This window comes from Eretmochelys imbricata, chromosome 17, assembly GCF_965152235.1.
Source record: "Eretmochelys imbricata isolate rEreImb1 chromosome 17, rEreImb1.hap1, whole genome shotgun sequence".
Taxonomy (NCBI): domain Eukaryota; kingdom Metazoa; phylum Chordata; order Testudines; family Cheloniidae; genus Eretmochelys; species Eretmochelys imbricata.
Genome location: NC_135588.1, coordinates 6,594,320 through 6,619,546, shown reverse-complemented (window position 1 = coordinate 6,619,546; position 25,227 = coordinate 6,594,320). Strand labels below are relative to the sequence as shown.

At 38.3% G+C, this 25,227-nt stretch overlaps 1 protein-coding gene across 12 annotated transcripts in view; it reads left to right on the top strand.

Moving 5' to 3' along the window:
- BCAS3 (BCAS3 microtubule associated cell migration factor) overlaps positions 1 to 25,227 on the top strand; it is a 499,958-nt gene that overhangs the window by 15,822 nt on the left and 458,909 nt on the right. For all 12 annotated transcript variants that reach the window (XM_077836612.1, XM_077836609.1, XM_077836606.1 and 9 more), the window contains 2 exons: positions 7,785 to 7,866; positions 24,425 to 24,497. In XM_077836612.1, the coding sequence (XP_077692738.1) occupies positions 7,785 to 7,866; positions 24,425 to 24,497 (155 nt within the window). The remainder of the gene's footprint in view (positions 1 to 7,784; positions 7,867 to 24,424; positions 24,498 to 25,227) is intronic.

Genomic DNA, 25,227 nt, shown 5'->3' with positions numbered 1-25,227 from the left:
TACCAGTTAATAAATATTAAGATTTTTAATGTGTTACACAGTCTACTGCAAATGCAGTAGCTAGTTGTGTGTGTGTGTGAATTCTTTTCCCTTCCTCAGTTCTCAAAAAAGCATGGTGATGGCTGGGAAAACCAGTTCCATTCTCCCTTCCTTCTCCAGTTTAGTCAATGGTGGTAAAAGTGTCTGTGACTTATGCGGTAGGAAGCTAATGACAAATTAAGTGCTTTCTTCCCAGTTTCTTCTGTCCAGAGGATATTGGGACCTGAACAGTCATCCCCAACATGGAGACCCTGGTGCAGGCTTGCAGTAGGCACTTAGAAAAATGTGAGACTGATCAAGATGTCTAACCTTTAAAAGCATCAGAAGACTTGGGAGGTGGGCATAAGGACAGGGACTGGGCTAATCATTCTTCTAGGTTTGTTTGTTTGTTTTTCTTTTCATACTACAAATGTTTTGAGTTCTGTACAGATTTAAAAGAGTACTGGTTTTGTTTTAACACACATAACTTGCACAGCCAATTGTGTTGAAAAGCTGTGTGATTTATAATGTGCTCAGGACCTGGGGAGAGGAAGGAAAGGAAAACATCACACCTCTCTGCAGCAAACCCTTTGGCAGATGGAGTGGTAGTATCAGTAGGCTTTGGCCTTGTCTTCACTGCTAAAAAAGGGCCCTTTTTAACCTTGGAGTAACTAACACGCATGAGCTATCCCAAGGCGCTTTGGTTTTACTGCAATGAAAGCCTTTCGCTGGTTGACTGGGGTGCGTTTACCTTGCAGTAAAACTAAAGTGCCTGATCTTCACTGTGGTGTTTACCTCAGGATAGCTCGCACATGTTAGTTACACCAAGGTAAAAAACACACCTGTTTGAGCAGTGAAACAAGGTCTTTGAAGGGCATTCCATGGGACCCTCCTTGGTTAGAGGGCAAAGCAAGAAAGGAGAGCTATAAAGTATCATTCTGTCCCTATCCTGGTGGTTCTCCGTACACCTGCTTCTTTTCTTCTTGTGGGTGTTGAGGGCAGGGGTGAAGAAACACGGTCCCAAATTACAAACATGTATGTAGTCTGCAGCCTGAGCACGTTAAACCCCCTCAAAACATGTTACGTTTATAATGGTAGTATTGATGCATCTGTGACCAAATGCATTAGCAAGCTGCTTAACTACACTTTGTATTTTATTTAATGTCCTCTGTTTTCCTTAGTGGCTGCAATTGTAACACTTCATTCAACCCACAGGGAAGAGTTTTATAATGTTTTTAGATATCTCCACTCCAGGCAAAGGGAGAACACGCATCTAGGCATACAGAAAGTTTATACCAAATAGGGGAGAATGAAAAGGGTAGCATCACTCCAACTGGCTGCTGCAAACAGCTGTTCTATATAGCGCATTTATATTTGTATCACACATCGTTACAGGTTCTCATGTTGAGCTGTTAATGTGCCTAGGAAAAGTGTCTGTTTGTTCAGAGGGATATGTCTGATGTGGGGGGATGGGTAGGCAGTCTTATTTTAAGAAACAAATGGCCTGTGGATTTGTCTACACTGCTTATGCTTTACAGTGGCATATACAATACACATTGCATGTTCCCTAGCATGGTTATAAATAGCCAGTGTAGATGGTGAGGCATTGGTTAGGTAAGTAGAATAGAGACATGCCTGACCCAACATGGTTCTCTGCACATCCAAGCAGTGTCTCCCTATCTATGCTCCTGTTTTTAGTAGCATAGCATCCTGCTGCCTCCCCAGTATTTGGAACTTGGAGTGAAGGACTCTGGCAGAGGGGACAGGCAAGCAGCAGGGAAACAGCAAGGAAGGGTTCCAGAAGTCCCCACTGTCTTTCCCTGCCAGAGCCTTTCGCTGCTGTGTATAGTTACACACCACAGTGTGAGTGCAGCCTGCTTTTTGCTGTGATGTGCAGCTACACGTACTCTGTACACCACTGCCAGGAGTGTGCAGTGCAGACATGCCCTACGTTACTAATAATGGTTTGGGTTATTAAAACAAAGAAAGAATTTTACAAATCTAATTTTACTTTTGATTATTAACACTGATTGTTTACTTTTTCTTATTTCTCCACTTACACAAGAAAAGTTGAGTAGTCAGTTTCTAGCTATTTCACTTTCTCTCTTCATCCTTTTGCCTAATGCAAAAGTAATTAGGTTGTTATCACTACAGAGATTTTTTTTTTTATTTTTTTTTATTACAACTATACATTTGAATGTAAACACTAAAATTCTGGCTGTTTGCTCCCCCCCTTCAAATATCTTGTTTGGTAGTATTCCTCTTGAACTGGATCATGTCAAACAGGAGTTCATACAGATATCAATAATAATTTAGGATTTACTACGATATTATTGTCATTCAATACAATATTCAAAAACCAAAAGGTAGATTTCTGATATCTTACCTAACATCTTCACTATGTATTCGTGTGACAGTGCTGTTATTGTATACTAACAATTTGCATTTTTATTTTAAGTGTCAAATTTCTAATTTATTTTTTCCTTCTTTTGGTTTGGTGTATGTTTGGCATTTTTTTGACCGAAGGAAACCTATTTTCTATGGTTGGAAAATATTATCTTCCTTACAGTGTAAACAAACCTTTTTGTTTGTTATGGGTTCAAACTGGTATGCCCGAAACAACAGAAGTCTCTCATCAAAAATTAAGCAATGGTCCAGATTGATCCCTGATCTGCCATACTTACGAAGTACTGGCCCAAAATGTTTAAGGGAAGAGGGGATGGCTTCACTCCCTTTCCTCAATCTGTTCTCATATCAGGAGAAAGGAACCAGAGGGAATTTAACTGAAATTTGATGGATTCTTTGCTTGCAATCTTGCATAGAGATCTGAAGCTTGAAAAATACAACCAACCTGTGTCTTGACTCCTTAGACTGTGGAAGCTGCGAAGTCCCACCACACCAGCTTGTGGCCATCATTTTGGATTCACCCTTTCTATAGAAAGAGTACCTGAGGCTGCTTTTAAAGCTTCATTTTCAATTCTTAAAACCTGTTTGGAAATGTTCTTTGCTTTTGGAATGGGAAAGAAAACCTTTAAGAGCTTGAAAGCTGCCACAGGGACTCAACTACTTATCTGGAGCAAATCCAAAATGGCAGCCACAAGCCTGTTCCTCTGCAGGTGCTTTCTGAAGAATTTAAAGTCTATTTATATTTTGTCTGTGTTTGGGAGACTGAGTTGCTCAGGGGATTGGTAATGGGATGTGTAGCCTTCCACCTTCTGGTTGCCAGCTCACAGCTAGCCCAGGTTGGTGGAGAGAAAGTTGTTAGCCATTCTGTGACTGTATGGCTTATGTGGTAGTCTGTCCCAGTCCAGTTCCTAGCAGGACAGGTGTCCAAGTCAGAAAACCTTGGCCCACTTTGTTGGCAGTCTCAGCAAGGAGATGAGGACTAAATCAGCAGAGATGTGCAGTGGCTGTCAAAAAAGCGAACAGAATGTTGGGAATGATAATAAGACAGAAAATATCATTCTGCCTCTGTCTGATTCCATGGTACGCCCACATCTTGAATACTGGTTGCCCCATCTCAAAAAAGATATATTGGAATTAGAAAACGTTCAGAAAAGGACAACAAAAATGATTTAGGGGTACGGAACAGCTTCCATATGAGAATAGATTAATAAGACTGGGACTCTTCAGCTTGGAAAAGAGATGACTAAGGGGGGATATGATAGAGGTCTATAAAACCGTGACTAGTGTGAAGAAAGTAAATAAGGAAGTGTTGTTTACTCATAATACAAGAACTGGGGGTCACCAAATGAAATTAGTAGGAAGCAGGTTTAAAACAAACAAAAGGAAGTATTTCTTCACACAACACACAGTCAACCTGTGGAACTTTTTGCCGGAGGATGTTGTGAAGGCCAAGAATATGATAGGGATCAAAAAAAGAACAAGATAAGTTCATGGAGGATAGGTCCAGCAATGGCTATTAGCCAGGATGGGCAGGGATGCAAAACCATGCTCTGAAGTGTCCCTAGCCTCTGTTTGCCAGAAGCTGGGAATGGGGGACACGGGATGGATCACTTGATGATTACCTGTTCTGTTCATTTCCTTTGAAGCACCTGGCATTGACCACTGTTGGAAGAGAGGCTACTGGGTTAGATGGACCATTGGTCTGACCCAGTATGGCCGTCCTTGTGAGACCGTACAAATGTCACTCTCCTCTGGAGATGGTCCTTTCCGGTCAGGATTGGGACACGTTACCAGGGCAATGGTGATAAAGCTTTACTTGTTCTGTGGATAAATAAAAGACATCTGTCTCCAAGGCTAATAACTCAGGTCCTTTTACGAACACAAATCACAAAAAAAAAAGAACAGGTATTGTTGGGTGGGACCAATCTGTTTTGAAACCTATTTATTCTAATATGTAAGTTTTAAACTGCAAAAGAGACCATAGAGGTTCCCCTTGCAAACAAACCCAAGAAGCATCTAGGATTTTACTGTTCTGTAAACAACAAAATGCATGTATTAAGATTTTAAAATCTTCACCCTGTCTTTATGCTGCTTAAAGTAGGAGAGAAGGACATGCTGTTATGCCGTGGGAGTTGGTAACATCTGAGTTCAAATGTTGGCTCGGCCACTGACTCTGTGCCTTTGAGCAATTTGCTTTGCTTTCCTTTTGGTTTAGTTTCCCCTATCAGTAAAATGGGAAAAATACCTGCCTACCTTCCATAGGTGTGGAGGACTAATAAGTAAATGCTTATACAACATATTGAAGAAGAAAAGCAGCATAGCCATAAGGAACTTGGGCTGGGATTTTCAAGGAAGCCTAATGGAGTTATGTACCCATATGTAACGGCGTTACAAATGAGTTTCAGTGGGATTTGGGCACCTAATTCCCTTAAGCTTCTTTGAAAATCCCAGCCTTAAGTTTTACCACCTCTTCAGCATCCCTAATGAAATATGTATGCTTTTGTAAACTTGCTATATCTGAGATCAGAATCTCAGTTAAGCGGGTTTTGGCCTCCTTAACTGTTTTATACTGTTGGGCCTCTTACTTTGTTTGGCGCTAGAGCTGATGTGCTGGCTTGCTCAAAAAGTAGCACGAGGTGACTGAATTGGGTTGGTATCATATGTGAATCACTTCTTCCATACTTCTGTTATGTTGTTTCCTTTTTGTTTCCTTTGTAGTCATTTGTGTGCATACATATGTGAACCACTCTTTCATGGTTTTGGAAAAAAAAACAACCCCTTAACTGCCAATAATAATAGTTTCAAAGTCTTATACTTTCCCACTTTTTCCTTTTTATAGAACTGGTGTGTTCCCACAGATACAAAACCTACTCCTGCCTACATCTCTGCTTTCATTTCCTCTTACTCCTTCTCTCACTTTTTACTCTCTCCAACCTTCCTTCCTAACCATGCCCCACTGGTGCCTTCTTCCATGTTGCCCATTATGCTTGGTACAGGCTCTCTTGTTTTATCTTCCTTTTTCCTTCCCCCCCTCCCCCAAACAAGAAAACCCATGATGCATTGAAGAATTAAATCTGTGGAGGGTGTCACGGGAAACATAGCTTCACCAGTTTGACTTTGAACATCATACTATCATTTGGTTTGTACATAACTTGGGTAGCAAGCTCTTTGGGGCAGGGACCACACCTCCTGCTCTAGGAGAGGCAGCGTACTGTCTGTCATCAAATTACTAATTTGTTAAATCTGAAATTATTCTGAAAGAAATAGAATAATTAAAATTTTATGTACTGTACAAGCACTGTTACTAAATGGCAAAGCAGAATCTGTGATGCTGATAAAAGGAGTACTTGTGGCACTTTAGAGACTGACAAATTTCTCTAAGGTACCACAAGTACGCCTGTTCTTTTCGCGGATACAGACTAACACAGCTGCTACTCTGAAACCCCGGATGCTGATAATCTACGTAATAAAATAAGAGCAGGATGGATTAAGGGTCTGAGTCTCCTCTTTCTTATATCAGTTTTATAGCCATCTATATCAGGAATAGTTCTAATCACTTAATTGGTATTACTCCTGACTCATTCAGTTGTGAGACTGGAATAGGCCCCAAATCCCTGAGAGAAGTGTAAAGACCAATATTTTCCCAAAATTTTTGTACTGTCCTGAATGTTATTTTAAATTGAATCAGGAGAGTAGGTGGAAAACTGAAATAAAGTTGTCAGTGTTCAATGTTTAGTTATAAAAAGGTGGAGTGTTTACTGTAGTAAGTATAGCATTTGCATATAGTCTTCATAACAAATAGATGGTTCAAGGGGATAAGCAGCAGCAGTTTGACGTACATTATCTCTAGCAATGGTGATAAGCTATAGTTAAGAAGTTGCAACAAAGTGTGAGTTGGAGTTACTGGTCATGATTTGTTGCTCAAATAGCAGTGGATTTTTATTTTTCCAACTTGTCATCTAAACTGCAGGAAGTAATTGAAGAAATATAAAAAGACATTTTTAAAAGGTTGTGTTAGATTTATGGTTTAATACTTATCGAGTTATGAGGTCTTTCTTTCAAATTGTATGCATTTCTGATATTGTAAAATGCTTGTTTGGCAAACTCTCTTCCAAAAATAGTATGCCAACATGTTGGTTAAATTTTTAGCTTCATTACATCTGTTTTAAGTTCTTAGTTATTTGGAAATGAGTTTCATAATGTTTGCCATTTTCCTGAAGTTTGACATTCCATATCGGATCCATTACCAAGCAGTTATGAAAATACATTGTGACCGACCATTTACAGGAAGTCTGGAAATTCTTCTTAACTACTTTTGATTTAATCTTTTCAAGATTTCCATTTGTGACTAACAATTAGTTTGACTTCGTACTTTTGAAACAATTTTAACACCTATACAATATATGGTACACTAAGATTTCAGGTTCTCTGACCCTTTAAATTCAATATTTGATTCTCTTAATCAGAGATTCGTTTGCCTTGTCTAATAAAACGTACAGTGTGTACAACAAACTGTATTAATCAGTGGCCAAGTTGAGGACTTGTATCTTCTGAAATATGTACAGTATACTTATGAAAGTTGTATTGCACTCTTGTATTTTATGTAGCCTAATGTAAAACATGCATTTCTTGATGTGAAGGACCTGTGTTAAAAATAACTGACAAATTATAGTAAAGACCTCTAAAATGTCTTCTCTAGGGGAAGGGTATAGAAAATTGATTTTTTTGGGGGGTGGGGTGGCAGAGGCAGGTTTGAAGATGGAAATATATTTTCTATTCCAGTTTGCTGTTCCAGGTCTTGGGTGAACCAGAACTTAACTTAGTGTATGAAATATTTAAGTTTGCTGAGCACATCTGGAAATTACCAAGGAAGAGAAGAAAAACACTTCCCCTGAAATTTATTTCTAGTGAATTCCTTTTGCCTCTAATTTTTGGAGTCCCTACCTGGCTCCAAAGAAAAGCTACAGCTCACCTAGGGGCCTAACACACAGTTTTTTGCATTGATTTAACTAAATCTGTGGTGTGTGTTTTTTTTTTTTTTTTAAAAGTAGTTAAATCAGCAAAGATGCAATTGTACCGGTGCAAACGTGTTTATAGCTTAAATACCTATACGGTAATTTACCTGCAGATCACTCATGGTTTCAACAACTATTAATAGGGCATTCTGTGACCCTGTTAGAGCGCCAAACACACAAGAACCCCTCAAAACTCTGCAAAGTGGATTCACTTGTGCTATGCGGAAGGCATGGCAAAGTTTAAGAAATGATACTTAGTGAATTAGGTATGGGAAGAGGGAAGTTTTATGGTTTATTAAAACAAGTAACATTCTTTACATTGTTTATAACTTGTATATTATGCAGATCAGTGGTGAAGCTCAGGAACTCTTTTCTGTTCGACACGGCCCAGTTCGAGCTGCACGAATCTTGCCCGCTCCACAAATCAGTAAGTGCATTGTTGTGACAGTTCACAGCTAAATGTATGTTCTCTTCAACATACTGAATGAATCAGTATTTTTTCTTTAAAAGTTTTACTTGAATATTTGTTATAGCCCGGTATGTCAGCTTTCCATTTGTTAGAAGTGTAGTTAAAATAAGTTACTCTTGCAGAGTAGTTTGGTTTTTACTAATATCACTGTTCCTTGATTTTCATATCTATTTGTTCCATGCTCCAGTCTTGACTTGGTCTGTTTCCCAGACATTTTTTTTGTTACTTTATCTGACAGCGACATAAAATTGCCAAGATAACTGCTTGTTTATAAAAATATATGAGCATAACTTTGTTCACTGTTAAGAACCAATAAACGGAGGGTACTAGAGATGCAGAGGAGTGCTTCTTTGTTCTATGGACTCTTTTTCTGCATGAGATTTTGGTCTCAAAAATGTGTGTGTCTTTTCTAAGTGCTTTTGATTTTTTTCCCTCCATAATTCTGAATTACTTAAAATTTTTAACTCCTGTTTTTAACCCCAGCTGCTGCTTTCTTCATAAGCTAGAGAACTGCTGGGCCTGGATATCCTAAATATTCTAGAGACTCTTATGCTTCTATTTTGAAATAATAATCTTCATAATTAATTATTATATTATTTATCAATTAATGTGTTAATCTAAAATACTGCTGGGGGGTGATTTCAGATATTGTTTTGTTTTAAATCCTATCTCACTATCATAGGAGCAACTATTGTCGGACTGGCAGGGACCTCCAGAGGTCATCTAGTCCAGGCCCCTGCACTCATGGCAGAACTAAGTTTTTATTTAGACCATCCCTGGCAGGTGTTTGTCTAACCTGCTCTTAAAAATCTCCAATGATGGAGATTTCACAGCCTCCCGAGGCAATTTATTCCGGTGCTTAACTACCCTGATGGTTAGAAAGTTTTTCCTCATGTCCAGCCCTAAACTGCCCTTGCTGCAATTTAAACCCATTGCTTCTTGTTCTATCCTCAGAGGTTAAGGAGAACAATTTTTCTACCTCCTCCTTGTAACAACTTTATATGTACTTGAAAACTGTTATCATGTCCGTTCTCAGTCTTCTCTTTTCCAGGCTAAACAAACCCACTTTTTTCCATCTTCTCTCGTAGATCTTGAATAGTTTTTAATTTCTGGGCTTTCTTCAATTTGTCCACATCTTCCTTGAAATGTGGTGCCCAGAACTGGACACAATACTCCAGTTGAGGCCTAATCAGCGTGGAGTATAGCAGAAAAATTACTTCTCATGTCTGCTTACAACACTCCTGCTAATACATCCCAGAATGATGTTCGCTTTTTTTGCCACAGTGTTACACTGTTGACTAATATTTAGCTTGTGGTCCACTATGACCCTCAGATCCCTTTCTGCAGTATTCCTTCCTAGGCAGTCATTTCCCATTTTGTATGTGTGCAATTGATTGATCCTCCCTAAGTGGAGTACTTCAGAGCATTACTCTAGTTTGTCCAGATCATTTTGAATTTGAATCCTGTCCTCCAAAGCACTGGCAACCCCTCCCAGTCAAAGAGCATATAGAATGCTGTGCAACAGCGGAAGGCAGGGAAAATTTTCATCAAGGATACTGAAGCAAACTCCCACTCTTAGGAAAATTTGTCATGGGATTTTTAAGTTCTACATGCGGGAGACAGGAATTTATTTTTAAAAGTCTCCTCCAAAAGGACTCCACAGTTTCAGTGAAGAAAAATTGAGAAAACAGTTTTTAAACCACTACAATTTTTGTAATAATTGTTACAATCATTATGATAGAATTGACACTCCATTAATACCTTGTTGTCCTTTACCCCAAGTATCATTTTTTTCCGTAGCAAGATGATGATTGCTAGCAGTAGGATTAGAAATGCTTTTTGTAGTTAGAGACTCATATTCAAATACACTGCAGAGTTTATTCATGATTTGTGGTCCTTACCTTCTCAAACTTTCAAACTCTTGGGATGTGTAAAAGATTTTAAGTTTTCTTTGTCATCTGTTCAAGAGGCAGTGCTTGAGATCCAACCTAATGTACATGAAGAAGTAACTTTAATAAAAAGTATATAGTGTAAATAATAGAGCATACATTAAATTCAAGACGACATTTTGCTTTCTCAAAAGTAAGTAAGTTTGCCAAAAACATGAAGGCTCTTTTTTATTTCATGTATGGGAAAAATGATAAGTATTTTCTAAAACTTGTAATATTATAACAGACCACCCATGTGCCCCTGAAATATCAGCCATTGAAGCTTTTTCTGGTATTCAAACACAGTTACTTGCCCATTCTGATCAGAAAAATAAGTGGAATGGGAATTCTTTGTCGCTTCTTCTAGTTGGAGTGGAGCTAGCTTTTAATTTGTTCCTCTTTTTGCTTATTTTAAGTAAACCATTTTCAAACAAATTGACCTTTCCAGTGTTTGAGGTTTTTGACATGTCTCTTAATGTACAAATAGCCACCTCCTCTCCTGAAGATTACTTAAATGTGGTTTTATCAAGTTCTGAGACCAGCTGTCTTGCTTGCTCAACTACGTTGTTTCAGAAATTCTGAGTAACCTCCTGGAAGAGTTTGCTGAAAAATTTGAGCAACTATGCATAAACAAGCAAATCCTCTTAAAATCTGAGACTGTTCAACCCAAATACAGGCAATTCCCAAATAACAGGCCAGTTCACATTTGCTTATAATCCTCTCCAGTATTTTGAAAGTGGAACTACTATGCTCTCAGAAGAGAGAACTGGCATACTAACATTTTAACTTGATATAGCTAAAAGAATGAGATGGGCTTCACTAAAACATCAGGTGCTGTTCTGTTGTCTTAAAATTTTCTGTTGATTTGCTAATTATCGGTTAAGAAGTCTGGTCGAGAATTAAGATCCTGACAATTTTGTCATCCAGGATCCCATGGCACTTTTAAGAGCATGAGGAGTTACCCTGCATGAGGAGTTACCCTGAGCCTCAGTTTGGGCAATATTCTGTTTGACCAAAACTCGCCCTGTAACTTCAACTGGAGAAGCAACTCTCCTGCGTGCAGCTGCTAAGTAGTGTTTCTTGTGTAAAATGGCTGCCACATTCCACTGCAGTCGACCTAATTTGAGCTGTTGTTTACTTTTCTGCTCAGGCCTGGAGTTAAGTGGGGAAGTGGTACACAAGTTAGGAATCTATGGAATAGTGTATTGAGAGCTATTTACTAGAACTGTTGAGCAGAGCTTGTCCTTGCACAGAACTCTAAACTAAAGTTAGGTTTAAGTCGATCTTAAATTCAGTTAAAATATTAAACACAAAATGGAATGTGTTAGAGCAGTAGCAACCTACTGTTAGAATTTAATACTTTATATTTAAAATTTGTGCAGGGCTTTTTCTTTATGGGAATATTGTCAACTTTGTAATTAGCTGACGAACTACGGCTATTTTGCTCTTTTCTGTGTCATCAAATATTGGATCCCTGGGTCTTTTTTAAAAAAGGAAAAAAAAGGGGAAAGAAGTATAACTACAAGTGAAGGAAACAATAGTTAACATTCCAACAAGTTCTATTTTTTTACTGAGGGTAGAAAAATGCTTTGTGTTGTACAGTCTAGCAAGCAAACTAAACTACTACTTATGAATTCCGTTGGGCAGTTGTTCTCTCTCTCTCTCTCTCTAAACTGCTTATATTTAGCATTTAACAATGATAGTTGCTACATCAGAAAGCTATTCAAATTAGTTCATATTAAATTAAGTTAAACCTTTTAAAAACATGTTTTGGTCTCTTTTTACATGGCTTGGTATAAAGTAAATCTGATTAAAAATACACGAATGTATTATTGACCAATATTTGGAATCAGACAAAAGTAAAACTGTAATAAGAGGCTTTAGATAACTAACACACATAAGCTTTAATGATCCTGAACAAAATAAAATGCATTTGTGAAGGAGAAGCTGATTGATTATTATCAGCAATGCTCAAACACAGTTTTACTGTAAAGATGTAAAAAGGGAATTGTTGAATGTGAGGCTCATGGTGGATGAATTTGGCACGTTCCTAGAGACAGATCTGTTTGTGATAAGAAACTCATTCCCAGGTGTGAAAGGAAAAGTTCATGGTTTTAACTCAGTTTTTCAGCAGCACAACTTAATAGTTTGTGGACTGTTTTGTTAACGTACTGTAATCCTTTGATGTTTGATTCCCTGTTGCATCATGTTTTTCACATCATAATATAGTACTGTTTTCAAAGAATTAAAGAAGACCTCATCAAATCTGATTTATTAAGTTACATAGCAATGTGTACCTGTGCATTTTAACATTTTCTATTATTTGAGGATAGGAACAAGCCTTCAATGTCAAATCAGTTCTTTTCATGGTGCTTTCAAACTTTGAGAAGTGTTTAAAATATTTAAACTTTTTTTTTTAAGAAAGTATAATTTTTTTCAATCTTTGTTCTCGTTGACTAACACACATGAAAATTGTTATCTAAGAAAAATGGGCCCTGAGTTAGACTGTACTGTGCCTTTTCTCCGTTTCCTTATCGCTCAAATGTATAAAAGAAGATGGCTAGTTTCCTTAGTCTGTCTATATTCATTTATATTATTTTTTATTTGTACATATTGTTAAAGTTAGTCCCCTTTATGTGATTCCACTTTGCCAAATACATAGATGTTTACTGTATACTCTGAACTTGCAGCACTGTAGTTGCTAACTTTAAAGCACAGAGATAGAGAAAAATCTAGTGCTAGTAATAAGTACCAAGGATTCCAGAGTATAGTTAGTGGAAAGCCTGGACAAAGGTGACTTCTCACTCTCAAAATGTGCCAAAGCTCAAGCTTAAACATGTTTCCTTCAAGAGCAGATTTCAAAGGCAAGCGTCCACTGTTGCAGACTTCTGGCTCGCTTGAGTCTTACACTTGAGACACATAGATGAACTGTGAATGGTTGAATATTGGAATTGTAACAGGACAGACTGGAAGAAGTCCGAGGTCATAGTACTTTGAACTTGAGCTAGAAGTGAAATGGATGTCAGTGAAGTATATGGTGTATATGCGTAATGAAAATGTGCTTTCCAAGCCCACCTTGCCCGCAGATATGCAGACACATTCTGGTGTACTTGAAGCTTATGGGTAGCCTTGAACGTTCGCCTCAATTGAAGTTCATGACGGTAGTCTAGCCTTGAGATAACAGAGACATGGATAACTGAAGAGGCATGTATGTCTCTTGGCTAGCTGAAGGCGAAAAATGTTCTTGGCTATTGCTGCTGTCTGTGAATCCAGGAACAGTGCTGACTGTGGTAACTAACTTCCTGACCCTGACATAATGAACCACCTTCACAATAGCTCAGCAGAGACTGACAAACAAAGGAAAAGTTATAAATGTTGTCTGTTTCTCAAAATGCTTATTCCATCAATCAGCATCATCTCAGTCTTATAAGAGGCTAGAACCGCCCAGACAAACCTTCTTTTCTTTTCCAGCTGTGAACGCTCTTGGCTGTAGCTACAATAGTGAGCTGATGGATTACTTAGAATATAGGCTATTTTTGGACAGGATTATGTCTGCCTTTGTTTGTGGAGAGTGTCTAGCACATTGTGGACACTAATGATAGAAAACACAGCTAGTCCAGAACCTAAGGATAGCACTTCAATATGAAAGACAAGATGGATTGTCTCTCGGTTGTGTTGGAGATCAGATATGTTGGTTATCCACTTGAACATTGTGATAACCAGAAAGAAGACAGATGCAGGGAAAGATTGTATACAGTATGTGAACCTGTCTCTTTTTCTATTCACCTGTTCAGACTAGGGCTAGTGTCAAGTGTGACATGGCTTTATCAACATGGTGAGTCTGAATATGTATATAAACTGGTCCAAATAGGATTAGTTTGTGCAGTCTTCAAACTATAAGCCAAAATAGGCAATACAAAGGTTATTTCCTACTGATATTATTACATCCATATGTAGCCTTGGAGGAAGGAATCTGTATTTATAAGGCATCCCAGCTCTGCCTTCTTCAAAAAGTCAGATTTTTAATTGGATCATAAAATAATCAGGAAACCAATTAATTTCTTCGCATCCCATTTAAATCCTTTTGGCCTTCAACAGCATGGGTGGTTGTGATTATTCTCTGCACCTTGGAATATAGATGGTCTTTTTGGAGACTGAAATATTACTCTGGCCAATTTTCAGGCTTACAGGAGGAAGTACAGTTGCTTGGCTAATAATCAGACTATGAGGACATCTTTCTTGATGTTACCAGGCTTCAGAATAAGAATCCTAAGCCTAGACCTTTTGCATGACTGCATGTTGCATCTGGTTGGCACAGCTTCTTAACCTACCCAGTTACTCACTGTTTTAATCCTTGTGCTGGGATTGACTTGAGTACTTATTCCATATGTGTAAAGGTGTCTAGTTTTCTGAGGGCTCTGAATTTCTCCTGGTCGGTTCAGACATGCAGAAGAAAAGATTTGTTTGAAGACAAATTGGTCTGATTTCCTGTTTATTGGGGGTAGGGGGTGGGTGGTGGAAACCTTATGTGGTAGATGTAAAGGAAGATGAGGCTGGGGCTCTGCCAGTTAAATTAATTAACTCTCCCAGTGAAATGGAAATAGTTGGTAACACTGTCATAGGTTGGGTAGCCTGGGAATAAAAAGCAAAAATCAGGGAATATTAACTTTTCTCATTTGCTGTGATAAGTTTTTGTGACCTCCTCCTCCTGAAATTGCTTTGTATTAGGCTTCCCCCCATAATATATAGTAGTTCCATTTAACTACATTAGTCCAATTACTCATACTCTTTATGTAGCATAGATTAAGTGTTTTCATCACTTCTTCCAAAATTCTTACTCATGCCTTAATCACTTCCTTTCGGAACTGTTGCAGTTCTCTGTTAACTGGTTTCCTGTGAGAATTCGGGGAACCTACGTATGACTTCTAAATTTTGGTTGAAATGATGAAGTCATTAAGAAGTTGCTACAGCAAATTTCATGGGTGTGATTGTTCTTTACCTCTCTACTCACTTTGAGGACCGTGTTGTAGTTGTAAATATTGTCAGTTGAGATAACATAAATGGCTTCTTACAGTTTTTGTAGCAGAATCAGAATATGCTTGCTCTATGAAGTGGATTAGTTTGGTAGAATATCTTATTTTTCCCCTTCTTACTTATCGCAGTCTGTTATAGTGAAAATCCTGTATTTACTGAGCCAGAATATTTGCTTAAACCCTTTGAATTCAATGGGTTTGTACAGGCTGTAAATCTCAGCTGAGCAATTAGTATTCCATAGTCTGGAAAGTCCAGAGCCTAACACTGGAATAGCAGAGTGTGGTAGTTTAGGACTGATGTGTTGGCAGAGTTGTGTGTAGAACTTGGCTTGAGCCATTGGTTGTTTCATATATTCCCAGCCCTCGCTATTGTGAACACAAATTCATCAAATTTAATTCAGTTCAGTTTTTTGCCAGTTTCTGTATTATGCTACTTGCATGGTTTTTTGTTTTTAAAAAATCACACAGTACAGAATGATTATTTGTACTTCATCAAATTTACCAAGGAGAACAAACATTGTAAACAGTAATAGAAAGTATCAAACTATTTAAGTTTTAAAAGAAATGTGAACCAAGGAACATTGTAAAACAAACTCTTAAACTAGAATTAATTTCAGAAGTTAGAATTAATTGAGTTACAAACTAGTTTTGCACTTGAAAACTATTTCATTGTACAAGTTCAAATTTTATTGCAGTTTTAACAGGTATTACCTGCATCTCTGACTTCTGTTTATATTTTTAAATGTTTTTACTGTGAACCTCAAAAGCTGACTTAGCTTAATCTGCAAGAATACTTAAAGGAACTATAATATTTAGGTTGCTCTCTGAAGGAAGGCAGATGTTAATATTGTATATATTCAGCCACTTGGGTGGCTTAGTGGTTTTAAGTCTCTTAAGGCAAAAATAATTGCCAAGCATGTACAATACAAAAACCCACCCTACAAGCTGACCAAACAGTAGCAGTTTGTAGCTAGAATTGGTTAGCGCTAAGTGGCTTGTGCAGGTGTGTTTTTAAGCTTTGGTGTTTTGTAAGTGGTGTAGGGTTGATTGTGGTAGAATGAAGTCTGATGTAGGTGGGTTAGAGAAATTATAGAGTAGAATTCTGATGTAGCAAGTAAGCCTGTTATAAGCTGTATAGAAAAAACATTGGAGTGGTTTTTTTATGTTTACACCAATGTAAAAATATTAATATTAAAAAGTTGACTGGCCCCCCATTCTACTGCCATCTCACTTTTAGAAACATCGTATTGGTTCCTTAGGTCCACAGGGCTCCAACTTTAACTGCACTAGGCTCATGTGACTCTAGCTTTGGTTGAATGTAATTTAAAATTGCAGACTATTTCCTTCTAAGCAACATTTTCTCAAATAATGTACATCTCTTTCCTCTAATAGTAACATTTAGTTATCACTATCAAATATTTCAAAGTTATTTTCTTGTTTTGGTAGAAACTATTTGCTGTATTGACTAAGAATAAAACTGTTGTGTCTCAGAAGGAAAGTGCATGGTTTTTGTCTGTGATTAAAATTCTTTGACTTTGAGTTCAGAACTAGAGGAGGTTAAAAGGAGTTTTCTCTGCTGTTCTGTATCCTTCTGACTGGTGGATGGCTTCTTATGATGGTCTTTTGGCCAACTTGTCTGGTGCTCTCAACCTTCTGATACTGCCTTGGTCCTGCCTGCCCCTTTGCCCCTTTTCATTTGCTCACTGACTCTTTGAGGAGCATCTCGGAAGGATGAAGGTGTCTGAATTTAAAAAAAAAAAAAAAAAAAAAAGCATCCAAACATTCTTGAGCCATCTACAGTGCTCTCTTTCTTGCAACTGTCTTTTATACTGTCTTGGCTCTCAGGAATGTAAAGTGTCTTCCCACAAATTTAGACTACGTCAGCAAAAATACATAGTAATCAGTCTGTATGCATAGATCCGACCAATTCCTACAAGGGACTTTTTTTCCTTTCATATAATTAGTCTGGTTCATTTTTCAGCAAGTGTGATGGATATTACAGCTAAAGAACTTCTGGACGGTAAACATACTGAAGTGTGCAGTTTGCAATCATTTTTACGTAATCTTCCTTTGCCACTCATACAGTCATGCCTGAGGATGTGAGAAGATGATATCTGACCTGGAAGACTGATATGATGTGGATAAAAGAATCCAGTTTGTGGAGAGCAAGTTAACTTCAGTATTCAGCTAGGCTCTTAAGAAAATCAAAGGAGCTAGGCTAGAACAATGTCTTCCTCACTGAGGGAATCAAAGGAATGTCATCCAATTGTACTGTGCAGTAAACTGGGATATTGTCAGCGAAACTCTTATCCTCAGTGGAGAAAACAGGCAGAACACACAAATCTGTGTCTGGCCTCTTAATGTTTGAGTGTACAATTTCCAAGATTAGAAGGCAATGCCTGCTACCGAGAGGAATCAATCACCGGGTTTATTCCATTTGTACAAAAGGCTTTTATAGATGCTTGCAGAATTGCTGATGCTCATGCAGTTGTGTTATAAGCACTTTGAAGGCAAAGATTTAAGATCAGATTTTTACTATGCAGGATATCGATGGGCATAATTTTTGAATCAATCCTTTTGACAGAGCAGATGCAGATACTTGTCAGAGAACAAGACATGCAACTTAATATTGCTTAGAGAAGTAGTTTTACTACAAACTATTAATCTGTGAACTATTAATCCGTGAACTTTTGCAATTAGGTTATGAAATATATAGCAGTTTTTGTCCTTTTGGAGCAACAAGATTTTAAAGTACCTCCTACCATAAATCTAACCTACTTGCTAAGGTGAAATTAAGTGAATTAGAGAAGTTAAGATGAACAAGATAAATTTAATTAAACATATAAACAAGTAGTACATAGAGACATTTTGCAGGTGTCTGTATTCATTAAATGGCTTGAGCTTAATAACTTTAGCAAGGCCACTATGTATGCTGAGTATTTTAGTGCTGCAACTCCCCCTATCTTACAGTTTTGGATGTGTTTTTTTTCTTTCATATTTCTATGTTCCCTGCTAATGGGGTACATAGCTATTTGATTTTCTCCTTTATTTAAGTATTGTTATGTAAATTACAGTTTTAAAACCATAACTCACCTGCTGCAAGTTAGTTAGTGCCATACCTCTGCTGTCTAATTGGTGGCCTAGTATAAATAAGATTTCCTTTTTTCTTTGGTGACTAGATTTCCTTGATTGAACAGATTTCCCAGTGAGAATTGACTATCAAAAGGGATCCTGATGGTCTGAATCATTTTCGCTGGGGTGGGTGGAGGTTTTGGAAAGTGATTCATAGACTGTCTAGTTTATGTGTGACTTCCTCCATTTATATGATACAAATTCAACAAAATCAGATTTCAACACCTTTAAATATATTTTTCTTGTAATAAATATTAAAGCTTACTGCTCAGAGGAAAAAGAAAAGGAGTACTTGTGGCACCTTAGAGACTAACAAATTTATTTGAGCATAAGCTTTCGTGAGCTACAGCTCACTTCATCGGATGCATTCATCGGATGCTCAGAGGAAAGTGGACTGGGATGTTAAAATAAAAAGTCGATCCTTTAGGTGCTGGCAGAAATTGTTCGTAATTTAACAAAAAAGCCTTGCTTTTGTGGGTTTCAGAAGATGAAGTTTCTGGTTCATTACCAAACCTTTATTTTGCTAGCTAAATATGCCATAACACATAAAGGAGTTTGAAGTGCAGAAAATGCTTGGAAATTTTTACCATATGTTCTAGTTCTGTTCCTCTGTAATTAGTCTGAAGTAATAAGTGAAACTTGTTTTGTACCTTTTTCCAGAATTTAACATATTTTTTACCTCATGACTCTATTGTGGCTGGACAGGGATCTATGTCTGAATAGCTCAGAGAAAGTGTTATTTAAACTCCTGTTTAAGGCCAAGAAAGCCATTTTAAATTTGGATTAAAAACTAAGCCTAATGTTTGATTCCCTGGAAGAGATCTATGTGCTGTCTACTGAGAAAGATTATAAAAAATAAGGTATGACAGATATGGCAATTTCCTGCATATCGTTGGGAGACCCTTATTGAATTAAGTTTAAGTATTTTTGGGGCCCATTGTTTAAATGAATCTTGTATGTGTGATTGTGTTGTACACCAGTGGTTTTCAAACTTTTTTTTTCTGCTGACCCAGTTGAAGAAAATTGTTGATGCCCGCAGCCCAACGGAGCTGGGGATGAGGGGTTTGAGGTGTGGAAGGGGCTCAGGACTGGGGCAGAGGGTTGGAGTGAGGGCTGAAGGGTGGGCCAGGAATGAGGGGTTCAGGGTGTGGGATGGGACTCTGGGCTGGGGTTGGGGTGTGGGAGGGGGTCTGGGCTGGGGCCAGGGATGAAGGGCTTGGGGTGCAGGGGGGGGCTCTGGGTTTGGGCATGGGGTTGGGCCGCAGGCTTTTCTCGGGCGGCTCCCGGTCAGCGGCGCAGTAGGGGTGCTAAGGCAGCCTGTCCTGGCACCATGGATCTCAGTGCACCCCAGAAGCGGTCAGCAGCAGGTCCGGGTCCTAGGCGGAGGTGCGCAAGTGGCTCTTGCCTGCAGGTGCCACCGCCCCGCCCCTCCCCCCCCCGATGCCATTGTCCGGGAACCAGCCAGTGGGAGTGCAGAGCCGGTGCTCGGGCGGGGGCAGTGTATGGCGCTCTGTGGCACCCCGCCCAGGAACCGGACTTGCTGGCCGTTTCCGGGGCGCAGCGTGGTGTCAGAACAGGTAGGAACTAGCCTGCCTTAGCGGGGAAGCACCGCCGATGGGACTTTTAATGGCCCGGTTGGCGGTGCTGACCAGAGCCGCTCTGACCCAGTGCCTTCCATTCCACAACCCAATACTGGGTCGCAGCCTGCAGTTTGAAACCACTGTTGTACACCATGGTAGAGGGCTACCACAGCATCTAGGCACTAAAGACAGTGAGTGGTGATTAAGGTAAATCAGCCATATTGTTAAACCCTCCCACCTACAGACGTACCATCTCTTGGGGAGGTTTGTGTATACTGGTTTCTCCAGAGACCAACAGACAGAGAAAGGACTTTTAGATAAAGAGCCTGAGTTTAAACTGACTCAGTGCCTCTGTTCTGATCCAGCAAATGGACATGACCTTCTGCCCAAGGTGGGGGCCGCCCCCAATCCTTGTGGAAGAACTGACATCTACCAGAGTCCAAGGTTGGAGTTGTGGTGACCTCTGGTAAGCTTTTTAGTGTGCATGTATGTTTTTATTGTTTTTAATAAGTTTTCTCTGTAATGCTTTCACATTAAAAATAAATGTTCTTGCTTACAAAGAGCTGTATGTGGCTATTTATAGCTGTGAACAATTACGCTGTTCGTAGCCTTTGGAGAGAAAGCAAAATACAGAATGCTGGCTTGTTTAGGCAGTCTGGCTTGCTGGAGACACCACAATGTAGACAGGGAACCGTGCAGCCTGGAAAAACCTTGGGGCCTCTCCCCAAGAAAGACGATGGTTGAAAAGCTGGGATCCTAGAGTAGGTGGACCTTGGTCACTTGGATGTACATTCTTTGGCCCTTTACAGTTCTTCATATTTGCTGAAATTGAATGTTCTCCATACAGGAACGCTGATTAAAGTTCGTGAGTGGAGAAATTTCGAAAGATGGGAACTATACTGACTTGTGAATATTATTGTTTAACATGCATGTGCTCAATGCTGCATAAGACATACAAACATATATTTTGTTTTATTCATTAGCCAAATGTAAGTTCCCTGTTTAAATAAACCCAGTTTCCAGGAAATAGTGTTTCTGTGTATGGAAAATGTGTTGTGTTGAACTTTTTTTAAAATAAAGGAAGATACTCCGGATTTTTCAGTTATTCAGGAAACTCTAGCTAGTACTGAATGTAGGAACATATCTCAGCAACATGGGCTACTGTGCGAGCACGTTATATATGTATTTGTATTACCAGAGCACCTAGGAGCCCCAGTCATGGATCAGGGCCCTGCTGTGCTAGGCACTGTATAACACAGAACTAAAAGGTCTGATTCATTCCCCAAAGAGCTTGCACTCTGAACACATCAGGCCTGTCCTCTCCCTACTGGCTTCCCATAGAATATCAAGTCGAATTCAAGATCTCCCATTATTTTTAAGATGCTCAATGTCCTGGTCTCACTATACCTAAAAGATCACCAGAAGCTCATGGGCTGCGGTCAACATCTATACTCATCAGGCAAGATGGAGCTGTCCGCGAGGGTAAAGCTAGTCTCTGCAGGAGACAGTAGTCTCAGGGACTGGTCTAAGGTTGGGGAGTGAACTCGCACAGGTTTTAAGAACCACTGCAAATCTCACCGCTTTCCTTTCTAACTTTCTCACTTTTAAAACCTTGCCTTCAATAATAAATGTGGATAACACAGCAGACATAAAATAAAGACAAAACAAAAACCGAGCATCTCCTCTTTCCTTTGAAGAAAAAAAGGGAGAACGAGAACCATGTGTAACAAATGCTTGTCAAGCTGCTTAATGCATTTCAGGGAAGCTCTGGGATGCTATGCTGATGACAGCAGTATAAGGACCTGAATAGAACTGGCATCAAACAGATAATGAAGAAATAAGAGTGAACCTACATAGTATATTTTCAAAGCATGCTTGCCATTGCTAAATAGAATAGTACTTGGCATTATATAGTGCATTTCTTACTCAAGGTACGGTAAAATGCTTTAAAAATCAACGAGGTAAGTGAAAATAATGAAGTGACTTTTGGCAAGCACCATCACTGCTGAGTGCCCAGCAAAAGTACATTGCCCTGTTTTTATTGAGAGAAAACATTCGGAGATGCTAGTGTTCTAATTTTCTGAGGTGCTGAGCAGACTCAACTCTCTTGAAAGTTAATGGGAGCCATAGTGCTGAGCTCCTTTTGAAAATCAGGCCTTGGGTTATGCTGTTTTATCTCTTGAAAAAGTGTATTTTGTGATTATTAGCATTATTAAGCTGCCAGCAGGACTTGCATCTCATTGGAAGTACAGTACATGAGCTCATCTGAACAAGTGAACTATATTAGTATGTGGAAAACTTTTTGACTTCATGGAGATCCGGAAGTTGCTTGATATTAATTTTCATCTAGACAGAGGAATTTGTTTTGCATATTTTCAAATATGCTGATGACAGAATTTTTTTTATCATTTAGCTAAATGGAGTTGCAGATAAGGTGGTGCCTTGTTGGCAGGAAAGGCAGTTTTCATTACTTTAATTGCGTGATTTATCAGGATTTTCAGCTTTTTATAAATGCTGTAGTGTTATGACAGAATTAAAAGGATTTAGAATAAAAGGAGTTTAAGAAAAGGACTTTGCAACAGGATTGCAATACTTTCTATATTCGATGGATTTGGCTAGCTGTTTTTCATTTCAATCATCAGACTACATTCTGTTAAACACTGTGCGGAGCAGGTGTGTATAGCATCAGTATATTGCACATGTGAATAAACACAATTTTATATATAAAAAATTAATCCACCATAACTTGAAGGATTAAACGTCCCCTCCCCCCCAGAATGACGGGGGGGTGCTGATGCATTAAGCATCATGGAGAACAACACATGTTGCTGCTTGCAATCTCATGAACAGGACTGCTGTTAACCTGATTTCATGCACTGCAAGGTCCTTATACTAATGATTTTTCTAGAGTATTAATAGTTACATCCTAAAAGTATAAATTTGAAGTAGATAATGAAAATTTTTTGAAACCTGAGTTTGTCTTAAACGTCTGAAATTAGAAGTTAAAGCACCCACTGTACAATTATTCCAAATACGTTTCAGATGATGATGATATTCCTTTTGATTCTGTGCAAATGTTTTCCCCTATAATCCATTTTTGTATGTTCTGGAATTCTTTCCTCTGTAATTCTCCTTATTAAAATAAAAAGTTTATACTCAAACTTAGAGTTGGACTGAATAGAAACTTGTGAACTGATGTCTCGTGTGTGTGTATGCATGGTTTAAATCCTGGCCCCACTAAAATCAGTGGCAAAACTCCCATTGGCTTCAATGGAGCCAGGGTTTCTCCCTTAATGTAATTTCTATTGAGCCTGGCTAGGTAAACAGAAACAAATGGAGTTCATCTGTTCCATATATTGGGGGAAAAAAAACAAATTGGTTGCCAGGTTTTTAAAAAGACTTTACATGTTTCATTTATCAGTTTACAGATCAGTACATAAGGTACAGGTGTGACCCATAAAAAACCTCGGAAAGAGCAGAATAAAATGAAAATGCATTTGATTTTGTTAAGTAACTCGTAAACCTGTTGTTGATGGTGAAATTATTGATGTGAACCCTTTTCTATTATAAATACTCCAAACACGTAGGAGGGAAGAGTTAGTCTTGTATAGATGAGATTGCTGAGCGGTTTTATGTTATAAATTAATTGTATGTACCCATACTATTAATAATTAACAGAGACTGTGAAGTGAAAAAGTATATTGTTAATTGTTATACCTTTCTGATGAATTCACATAGGAGTACAGCCATACAATTAATTGTGAATTAAGGTTTGAACAGAATGTGTTACCGATACTTGGAGTAGATCAAAGAGTTTGATTTTTATAATGAAGAAAGCTTTTTTGTAATCCTGGAAATTTACCTCACTGAGGCATCTCAGCTTGGTGTGTGTATGTTTAATTTCAGTAACAAACATCCTGACATTCAGCAAAGCAGTAGTACCCTCCGGGGGAAAAAAAAATTCCACAAAGGCGAGAAATTAGATGGTTTTTATTTGACTTTATTCCTACTTATACACAGGGTAAAATTTTTGAAAATGCCTGTGCCCCATTTTTCAAAAGTGACGCGGAGCCTAGGTTATACTGAAAGTCAGTGGGACTTGCTTTTCCTAAATTACTTTTGAAAATGGGACTTTTGCTGCTATGTCACTTGTGAAAAATTTGCCCAATTTAGAGATGTAAGATGGGCATGGGCATGGCCATGTTTTAGGCAAACACTAGGATCCAGCTCGTCACACTAAAGAAAGAGAGGGACTACTCTTATACTGTGTGTGACCTTAATGGAATAAATTGAAAAAATGTGTGAAGCCTTTCAAAAATAACATCATTCATATTTTAGAACAACTTCACAAAATAGAAAAATGGGAGTTAGCATTACTTGACCTTAATAAGAAATAACAGTTTCTGAAAAGAGTAAGCAAATACCCACGTGTCCTGGCGAAATTTTATTGTTCATTTACACCTATCACCATATTTACGGGAGCTATTGTTCTAGAGTTCATGGCTTTGTTGTGAAATGTATCCCTATTGCTGAGCTTGTAGTGGCTGCTGCTCTTTATCTGTATAGCCACTGGCCTTCCAACATCTTGCCCTTTGCTTTTGTAAAACCTTTGGATATACTTTGATTGTGCAAGGTGCTCTAAAAATGTTTTCTTTTTCTGTAGAAGAATTTTTTTCAGGTTAATGATTTGTGGTTTTTAAAAAGAAGTGTTCTGAAATTTGACAAGATATAGTAATTATATTTTCAAGTCTAATCAACTTCTTGCAGTGAATAAAGACAGCATGGTGAAAATATAACGAATGCTTTTTATTGAGCTTTATTTTTCTGTTTTTCTTCTAATCAGGCCCTCAGAAATGTGATAATTTTTCTGAGAAGAGACCTCTTCTTGGTGTGTGTAAAAGCATTGGATCTTCTGGGTAAGGAAACTTTTCAACTTTTAGTATACTGAAAAAGCAATTTATTTTATAGAACAATAAACAAATATTTTTCTGTAACTTTTTCCGCTCTGTATTCAGAGTTTTTTTACATTACGAAGCTGGGAAAGGTTCTCCCTGTAAGGTCTCAACCTGCCAGCACCGATTTTTTTTTGGGACACATGCCTTTAAAAACAAAACAAACCTCTGTGATGAAAGACCTGTGATATGAAACCCAATATAAAATAAATGAGGAGGTATTTTGAAATTGTGTGGGATTATTTTCTTTTAACATAATCTCATTTTCATGTTCACTGTTTCTGATGGTAATGGATGAAGTTATTACAGAAGAGTGGTCAAAATAGGCCTCTGTGCCTCAGATAATTAAAGGATGTTTGTGAGGAATGAGTGATATTCTATGTATAACAGTATTGTTGATTGTGTTTTGATGTAAACATTGGCCATGTATTGCTTGTTTGTAAAATAATTTTGTAAAAAATGCTTATTTTTTTGTTCAATTAGAAAAATGAGTTGGCAGGTTTGTCTTAGTCTGGGGATAGCATACAAGGAATCTGAGCTCAAAACTTGCATTTCTTTTCTCACGTCTATCTTGGCAAGGACTGGGAGAGTTGTGCTGGTCTCTCAGTTGGTAGGCAATTTTAGAGGCCCTTATTAAAGAAGTCCCTGGCCTACATCTAAATGGGTTAATACCTATGCGCACACAGAAGAACCT